Consider the following 10,421-nt stretch of genomic DNA (forward strand, 5'->3'; position numbering starts at 1 on the left):
TTTGATGTTTTCTAGCTTTTTAGACATAATAACACACTCTATAGACAAGATCACACTGTACTTTGTCATATTAACATAGCTGTTTGACATAATAAAGCACTACTTGGACAAGCTGACATCTCATTTTTACATGATATCACAGCTTTTTAACATAAAAAGATGCAGTTTTGACGCACCAAACTTTGAGAAGATAACATGAGTAGTTAACATAATAAGACACTGTTTTGACAAGTTGACATCATACTATGACATGATAACAAAGTTTTTTAACAAGATAAGACACTGTTTTGACAAGTTAACACCACACTTTGACATGATAACATAAAATGCCCCGACATAAGACAGCTGTAGCGTTACATAAATTAAATGTCCTTATGTATTTCAGCTTTATCAGGCAAATAAAATTGTAAAAGACGGGATACAAGAAAGTTTGATGATAAGCGAGGTGGTTCACCACATCCAGATTGAAAGAGGCACTGCAGCACTGTTTGTTTCTTCCAAAGGGGATCCGTTTGTTAAGAAACGGCTGATTACCTTTTACGGTCATACAGACATGGCTATAGCATCACTCTTAAAACTTGACATTTGTCGCAAACTTTGACCGTCTCAATATCAGCTCCAAAATTCAGCTCAGTGAATATATTTCGCACTTCCGGAGCGCTTTACATCCAACTAATACAACATTAAAAGAGGTGATCGAGTTTTACACTGAAGTAAACGCAGATTTCATTGCTATAATGGCAGATATTATTAACATAAAAAGACCACTTAGTTTCTGGACAGAACTAGCTGCATATAATTTAATTATATCAAGTAAAGAAGAATCAGGAATAGAACGTGCATTAGGGAGCACATATTTCGCAAGAGGTATTTACAGTTTGTTTCATGATAAAACGACAAAAAATAACTGACATTTTATATACGATCACGCGTTTAAGTGTTAAAATTTAGTTTACATAATTAATAGTAGGATGATGCTTAAAGAATTCAAAGAGAATAACTATGAAATGTATTTCTAAAATTGATGTCAGTAAACATAAAACATAGTTTTAGTAGAAAGCATTGTTTTAAACTTAACTCATAGTTGATTATGTTTCACTTGTCAACGTGTGAAATAAGCTATTGTTTCTGACTCTTTACATAATAAAAATACATAAAAGCATATCTTATAAAACAGCTAAAATGACGTCACGTTTACATGAGATGACGTCAATGTTTTTGTTGTCACCAAGAAAGAGCGCTACTACATTTCATCATCGGGGTTATTAGAGTCGAAATAATAAAGTTACTTAAATTATGACACTCAAAGACGACTACGCCCTCATTAAATTATTTATGATGTTAAAACACGATTTTCTATATATTACTTCTTAATTAATGATTTCAGGGAATCTTCCGCTAGAAGATCTTTTATGGTATACTGAAAAGAACGTTTTAAGCATTCGGCTTCTAGATCAAGGATTACAGTTCTCTTCAAATGCAAAGACGCTTCTTTTTGCGGCTGTTGAGGGCACTAACTTACTCGATAGTATCATGAAAATGCGACATCAAATCAAGACCAACACTCTATCTACTCCCTCGGTGCAACTGGGTACCTTGTGGTTCGATAACATGACATCATATATCGACATTTTGAAATTTGTACAAGACAGCCTTGCCATTAACATCGTTCAGGTAACTTTACCGATTTTTATTTGCAATGGTTTAGTTTCTACAGACACTTACTGATTAGTGTGTCATGAAATTGTTTTGTTATAGACAATGTTTGATACTTTGAAACTGACTTCTTTGCTAGGCAGTAAAAGTTGAGACTGAGGAACATTTTATATAGCTTTTGTCTTCTATCATGTTTAATCGGGTCCCTTATGGCGTTTTCGGTTTTTGGTGCACACTTGGAATTAAAGGTAAGGTCTTTGCCCGGTAATCCAGATTAGATTGAAAACGTTAGCAGTGGATGTACTGCTGACTGTTCCAAAGGTTTGTCTAATGTGCTTTTTTTTTATTTTGCCCACGTTTGCCACACGATTAAAATTGCTTACGCTTTTTTTTTTTGGAATTTCAATCATTAATAGATTATTGTATACACAACAACAACAAGAAGTTTCGCTATGAAGAACATGTAATCTTTGATCATGGGTATTACCTCTTAATTTTGTCTTTGCCTTACTTCATATTTATTTCACGGATAAGATAGAATGGTGTTGTGATGGTTATTATCTATTTATCCTCCAAAGTTGTTCCACCCTATCAGTCTGACATTGTCTTCCTTGAATAACACTCATAACGATACAGGATTATGAGAGTACTTCACTTACGAAGTTTCGTAATTCTGACTGTTCTTGTTTTGCACTCCACCAAAATGCCCAGCCCCGTTTCCCTTAAATATCTCTGAGCCGATGTAGATTATTATTTTAATATGTCAACCTAATTTACATATTATGTGACAAAGTCATGCATAAGGAACCATAACTATGACCATATATTTTACAAACTTATTTTCCTCTTTGAACCCAAAATAATAAAATAAAAAAATACTTCTCGACTGTCTCTGGTAGTTTACCTCGAGTATCTTGGGAACAGATATTGATCTTTTGTGAAGCTTAATACCAAATTAGATTTGTTGTCGCACATGGAAATTTTTCTTTGACATTTCTTCAACGTTTCACACATCTAAACATAGACTGGACCGAAACATTACACAAACTTTTGGTGTCATATTGCAAGTTCATACACCAAGATCCGTAATACTGCTTTTTATTCTGGCAGTATTATTCCCCTTTTGGACATTGAAAATCTGGCAGAGTTGTTCTCCTTTAATGTCTGCAACAAATAAAGGTCTTGTATTTGAACTACACATTACATTCTATATGATACAGCAAGTTAAAATAGTAAGTCTCATAAATGTGACTGCAAGTTTTAACAAACTTTTGTCCCTTTTCATTGACCATTTAGAAAATTCAGGACACTTAATTTAAATTCCCGATAGGGAACCTAATGTAACTTGAGCCAAAGGAATCTGTTTAGAAACATTTCAGAAGTATTGCTTTTTACGTTTATATTTTTATGAACCTGTAAGACAAATAAAAGCAATTACTATTAATTGATACAATCAAGAACGTCCAGGATACAATGACAGATAGGAATGAGGAAAAATGAAATATACATTAATTTTGTCTATTGTCATGTCACATCTTCCTTTCTGTTTTAAATCTTAAACATTTTGATCATTTAAGACATTTTAATCCACTAAATAAAATTAAGTATTATCTCAGATTATGTGAAATCATGAGCGTTCTTATTTTCTCCGATAACATAGTTTTTTTGGGGTATGAATCATTTGTAGTGATAGCTTTAGCTTTTTCTGTTTTCATTTTAGAGCGCTGAAGAGGACATTACATATCTAAACAATCAGTTAGTAGCAAGTATAGTACAATTATGTATAGCTATAGCCATGATACAAATCGTGGTGATCCTTGTGAGGAACATCGTCAACATGTCAAGTAGGCTTAAGGTAAAAACTTCCGATTTAGAAGAAGAAAAACGTCAAACTGAAACACTTTTAACTGAATTAGAAGAGGAACGTAATCGAACTGAAGAACTGTTACATCAACTTCTCCCGAAGTCTGTTGCAAAAACACTCATGGAAAATGGAATCGTCGATCCGGAATCATTTGACTCAGTCACTATCATGTTTTCAGATGTAGTGGGATTTACTACAATAGCTAGGTGAGATTATTTAACATTTTGATTATGGTACCTAGTGTATATCAGACGTTTCCATGACCAAAATACGATCGGATGATAAAACGGAACCTTGCCTACTGTGTTTTTATCAATTAGTCAACATACGAATTTGTTATTAATTAAAAATATGTATGTATATGAATGGTCTGTACTTAAACATCAGTGATCAGATGACATATTTAACTATCTGACCCAAAGGAAAATGTAAAACATACAGAGGCTGCTAAATTTTTGTCCTGTATCGTTACAGTTTTAGCACCCCGATGCAAGTCGTGCAGATGTTGAATAAACTTTATAAGACTATAGATGAACACTTGGAGAAAGTGGATGTCTACAAAGTAGAGACAATTGGTATTTACTCCTTATCATATACGATCGCATAATTTTCATATATGTTATAACCGGAAGTCATGTAACATGTTCTTTTATTAGCTCACCTGAGCACGAAGTGCTCAAGGGGGAGCTTTTGTGGGCAGTGATTGTCCGGCTCCGTTGTCGTCCATCGTCCGTCAACACCTCTCAGCCTAAACCACCAGTTCAATTTTGATGAAACTTCACAGGAATGTTCCTTGCATGATCCTCATTAAATATTGATTCAACGAATTGAATTCCATATAGAACTCTGGTTGCCATGGCAACCGAAAGAAATAGTTTTAAAAATCTTCTTGCCCAAAACCACAGTAGCTAGGGCTTTGATATTTGGTATGTGGCATCATCTTATGAAGTTGAACATTTTCTTGTCCAAAAGCAAAGGGCCTATGGCTTTGAAATTTGGTATGTAGCATCATCTAGTGGTCTTCTACCAAGAGTGTTCAAATTATTTCCCTAGGATCAGATATGGCCCCGCCCCATGGTTTATATAGGCTTATATAGGGAAAGAATTGAAAATCTTCTTGTCCGAAACCGCATGGGCTAGGGCTTTGATATTTTGTATGTGACATCATCTGGTAGTCCTCTACTATGATTGTTCAACTTATCTCCCTAGGATCAAATATGGTCTCACCCTGGGGGTCATATGGTTTACATAGACTTATATAGAGACATATTTTCTTGTATGAGTTATGGAAAAATACTTTGAAAATTTTCAGATCATAGATCCTAGACTGTTTAATTATAAATACCTGATGACCCTAAGTAATTAGGGTTCACCTGACAGTGATCTTGCCTTACTGACCTACTTTCTTGTTTTATAAGATAAAGCCTTGAAATTTGGATGACATGTAGTTTTGCACACCGATGTTAAAACTGACTTTCATGACCATGAATGTGACCTACTGATCTACTTTTTAAATATTTTAGCATCAGTTTGACATTTGAAACATGTGGCTCATATTACTCAGGTGAGCTATCCAGGGTCTTCATGACTCACTTGTTTTATTATTATTTAGGATTGAATTACCAATTCACATGCAAGCTACATTATTATTTCTTGCAACTGAGCAATAATGGACATAAGTGACGTTGGCATTATTGAAAAAAAAAGTGACGTTGGCATTATTGAAAAAAAGAAATTGACTGAATATTCTTCTACTTATAAAGCTTGATTTCTTCACCCACGAACTGTAAATCTCAATGTCATACAATTATAATGGAAACCAATCAAAAGAAAATATATATAGCATTCATTCCCGCAGCTGTGTATCTTATTATTACAATGCCTTTTCTAAATGATACATAGACTTTCCAGTACTGTTGATAATTATTGCTGTATAATGATACCACATTGTCATCAAACAAACTTTATTGGATAATAAAATCTTAGATTTTTAAAACATTGTACTCAGTCAAGTGATGATATTGTTCATAAATTTAGAGAAGAGCGTAATTCTTCTCAACACGTATAGAAGCTTTTTGTCAGAGGAAAATTAGCTGTATTTGTATCAATTCAATGTTGTTGGTTAGCTTCATACGTAAGAACACCGGCACCTATAGCATTTTTCTAATTTGGCTCGATTTCTATATTTTGTTTTAAAAAGAAGGATGTCAAATGTAGTATAATTTGCGATAAACAACGGTTGATGCGCGGGGTGGGGATGCGAGAATATCATTACTTCAACTGAGGAAGAGGCGTGGCTATAAGCTATACTCTAACTAAGTTAGAGAACATGTCTTAGGTCCCGCATACATATAGAATACTGTACGGAAATGTTGAACTTTCTGAAACCGTTCTCTATTTCAGTTAGAGTGCGCTTATCTAATATCAAATTTAAGATGCTTAGTTCGTTTATAAATGGAATGCTACCTTAATCAAAATTAGAAGCCAAGTGCGTTGTTCATATTGGCGAACCATGCTACAAAACAGAAAGGGTAGGGGCCACTCGAAACGCCTTCTCGAAATAACCGAATTATTCTCGTGAATCCCTACTCTGACTTTCTATTACATATAAGAGAATTACTTGAATCGCAAAGATCTCTTTTATATTTCAACAAAACCTCTGTGTCGCCCTGGCGCTAGATTACAAGATTTCAGCTGTAAGAAAGCTTATTTAAATCACTGGGAAGACATTACATTTATTTTAATATGCAGATATCTTCTTATAATTCATTAATAAAACCTATGACTTCTGATTTATGATAGGTGACGCTTATATGGTGGCATCTGGCTTACCGAAACGAAATGGTGAAAAACATGTTGCGGAAATTGCTACTCTAGCTGTTAGACTACAGGCAGAACAAATTCTTATTCCACATAAAGAAAACGAAGCTATACAGCTAAGAATGGGCTTTAACACTGGTAAGAGTGGGTGTATTTTTTGTTATTTTGTACTTCAAATATATTTTTGATTCATATTTTCCGCGACAATATATTTTGTTTATTCGTTATGGTAAAATTGACAAAGTACCAAAGCAGAACAGTGTACCTATAATAAATTAGTGAATGGAAATAATAATAACAGAGGCAGTGTAACTAAAATACAAACTGCAAGTAGCTATTACTTTTTTTAGTTATATGTGTATTTAACTGTATCTTAGTTCACAATCTGTACAATTAAGCAAAGGATCGTTTTTTCTGAATGTCAGCTGAAACAGTAGAAACATTATCAAAGGTAAAATATATGGAAAAACAGCACTAGAAACTGTTGTAGTCAAATGTGACTAAGTACGTTTTACAATTTATGATATATTTAACGTGTAAGCATAGAAAAAAGCACAGACAGATTTGAGCAGACATATGTAGAACTCTCTCAAGTGAAATTAGTCAACAAACAGACGATTTGTTTTCAAAAGTAAAGAGAATATTTGTTTGTTTTAGTGTAAGATCGAAATGTATTTCACCGAGTGAACACTATAGTGCAATATTTTCCGAGTGACGCAGCCACGAGTGAAAATGTATATAATGGTGTTCACGAGTGAAATATATTTCGATGTTACACTGGAACAAACAAATTTGCTATTTATTTTATGCTTTTAACCAAATTATATCCAGTTTGTCCGCGCAGCATAATGTCGTTGGAACAGTGAAAATATCAATTTAATTTCACTGATAAATTTCAGTATTTTACTGAAGAGCTTATAGAATTTAACATGGAAAAATGTGCCGTTACCGCTAGTAATATGAATATTGAAGCAATGGGATATATGCCTTTTGAAATAATACTCTTAATAGTTTGTTTACGTAAGATAATAAAATTGGCGTCATCATCGAGAGAAATATTTCTTGAATAAAAGGTAATTCTTGTTTGCATTTTATCGGGAAAGGCTTTTATTATACATTCTTAGCGAACGTAAGTAGCGACAAAACTCAATAAATAACAAGACAATCCACTATATCGGTGCAATAAAGTCCGCGGAAAACATCAAACTGTTTAAATATTGTAATAATAGGTAAAACAGGTAATCCATTCAATTTTGTATGAGTTCCATATCCATTACACGTTGTGCTACAGGAAAGTTTTGACATGAACATTCCTTTTTTACTTTATTCTGAAATGGAATGTTCAGATACCTTAAATAATATGCGAAACATAACCTATTTTATACTTTATACCATTAGTAAGACTGATTTACCACATTATCAAATGCATATTTCCGTTTAGCCTATGTATATAAAACATTGTAAAAAGGAAGCGGCTTATAACTCAACCTTGCTAATATATATATATTTCACTGACAGAAACCTTTGACTTCTACTGGCTTATTAGTAGATTAGGTTTTCATTGATTGAGACTTAAGGGTACATAATTAGACAACAATATGTAGCATGGATAGTTTTATTCCAGGTCCATGTGTTGCTGGTGTAGTAGGAATAAGAATGCCAAAGTATTGTATGTTTGGTGACACAGTCAACACAGCATCGAGAATGGAATCGAATGGTTTACGTAAATATGTCTTTCTCCTTGATTATATATATTATTTTATGTATTTTAGTCTCCATTTAATATCCTCGGTTCTATATATATTAAACACATTCAGAACGTACACTGCCATGCCGTCAAAATATATATGTTAAAAATGTTTAATAGTACTAAAACTTTACATTTTACTTCAACGATGGTGTTTATATCTTTATTCTGTTGTAAGACGTTATGTACGTCTTTTCTCTGTAATGAAGTATAATTTCCAATGCATTTCCGTTTAATATTTAGGATTAATACCACTCAGGATTCTAGTGAAGTTCTGTGCCAGTGAAATATAATTACTATTGTCACTGAAACTTTCAGATGTGGATCATTGTTATAACTCAGTAAAAGACTGCATTAAATGTTATTTGTAATTTCCTAGTAGTAAACGATTTAGCTCTCACTGCATCTTTTCATATGAACTATCTGTTCATTTTGGCTTGCATACACAACAACTTGATGACAGAGTCAGACTCATATATGATAGTGAATTAAAAAGATAAATCATTTCAACACAAAGCTGGATGCAAAACAACTACCAGCTGCCCAAAGAAAACAGGTAGCCTAGGAGATATAAATAAAAAATATTATTTTGTACTAATAAAACCGAATACTTTAGTAATAAACTAGCTTCATTTCAGCATAATACTTTTATTGTATGAAAAGCAACATTTAAACATAACATCTACCATAAATATCAATTACAAAGTAATCTATTATCATACTTGTTGTAATATTTTTTCCTCTAAGTTATTGTACATATAAGTTCAAGAAAAACGGATTTTCAAGGTCACAATTTTACAATGTCAAACATGCTAAATGATTGACAACAGAGTTAAATATTGCTGTAACGCAAAGTATTGGCTAACACGGATTAATACTTATGAAGTTTTGACATCATCATATATTCCATTTTGTTGTTGTTTGTTTGTTCTTTACTTTTCACGGGGTTGGGTGGCGTATCAGGTCTTTTCAGCGTAAGGTATTCTAAGATATGGCATCTAGATCCAGTGTTGACATTTTTACTTTCTGCTCTTTCAAATTTGCATTCGTTCTTCTAAATTAATACTCGTATCTTCCTTTGACTTTATTTGCATATACAAAAAGTAAAACAACGGTTTTTCTAGCATATAATTGTGATAATACATAATTTATTTTCAGCACTCCGAATACAAATGACACAATCAAGTGCGTTTAAACTACAACAAACAGGCCGTTTTGTGATTTCTGAACGTGGGGAAGTTAATATAAAGGTAACATATATATATTTGACAATTTGTATGCGACTGATCATTAAATTAACAAACACTTTTGCATTAAATAATTACCCCGATATTGCTAAGGAAGCAAGATTATATGTTATTTGCTTTCAATAATAATAAACTGTCCTCATAAGTACTTCAGTCCTCTCGTTGCGAGTATTGAAATAATGCATGTGACTTTTGCTTATGTTTTCATTTTGTTCTGATACTCATTTAAATTAATGTATTAAATTTTAGGGTAAAGGAGTTATGCTAACTTACTGGCTGGAAGGAATGGCAGTCCCGTGAACAATTATTGACAATTATTATCCATAAAAGAAGAAGAAAAGGGTTACAGTTTCCACAAAACTCATGCATGAATTGCCTGTAAAATTGTATATAAAACACGGCTTGCTTGATCGTTTGTGTCCTTGAACTGTAGATTGATTCTAGAGGAGAAAGCTTCTAGCGTTTCTGTGGCAAAAAGTAGCTGTATGGAATACTGCCAGGAAACAGCACCGCATAATTTTGATGCCTGAGTGTAATATTTTACATATTGTGAAATTATAAGGATCTTTGTTGGTCTGGTTGGTGATTGAGCGTCTGTTTTTTTAAACTGAACTTATAAGTTACGATCTATACATTTTATAATATTTGTGCCTTTTATATATTCAGAATTATTCACCGAATGTAAATAAACTAGTGTAAGCATTATATGTACCTGTGGAAAACAATCGTATCAAGAATGCTAAAATACGAATCATAATTATAATGTTATTAATCAAGTGAATTTATATCGGTTTTCTTGTTTGTCCTAGACTAATAATCAGGACTTTTACCATAAGAATATCGAACATACAATAAGAATAACGACATATACAATAACAATGGTAATACTTAGAATATGAATGACACGACATTGAATAACAATATCAAAGATACAATAAGAATAACGAAATATAGAATAACAATAATGACGTTTACCATAAGAATATCGAACATAAAATAAGAATAACGACATATAGAGTAACAATGGTAGGACTTAGAATATGAATGACACGACATTGAATAACAATATCAAAGGTACAATAAGAAG

The 10,421-nt window shown here is 32.7% G+C and overlaps 1 protein-coding gene across 1 annotated transcript; it reads left to right on the forward strand.

Moving 5' to 3' along the window:
• The first annotated feature begins 737 nt into the window (after positions 1-737).
• On the forward strand, positions 738-9,634 carry LOC128548093 (receptor-type guanylate cyclase gcy-13-like). The gene is made up of 8 exons (XM_053522474.1): positions 738-867; positions 1,388-1,674; positions 3,377-3,726; positions 3,995-4,095; positions 6,323-6,478; positions 7,965-8,063; positions 9,246-9,337; positions 9,584-9,634. Exons 1-8 carry the CDS (start codon positions 738-740, stop codon positions 9,632-9,634), a joined length of 1,266 nt encoding a protein of 421 aa, XP_053378449.1.
• Positions 9,635-10,421: the final 787 nt, after the last annotated feature.

Source organism: Mercenaria mercenaria, chromosome 14 (genome assembly GCF_021730395.1).
Source record: "Mercenaria mercenaria strain notata chromosome 14, MADL_Memer_1, whole genome shotgun sequence".
Classification (NCBI taxonomy): Eukaryota; Metazoa; Mollusca; class Bivalvia; order Venerida; family Veneridae; genus Mercenaria; species Mercenaria mercenaria.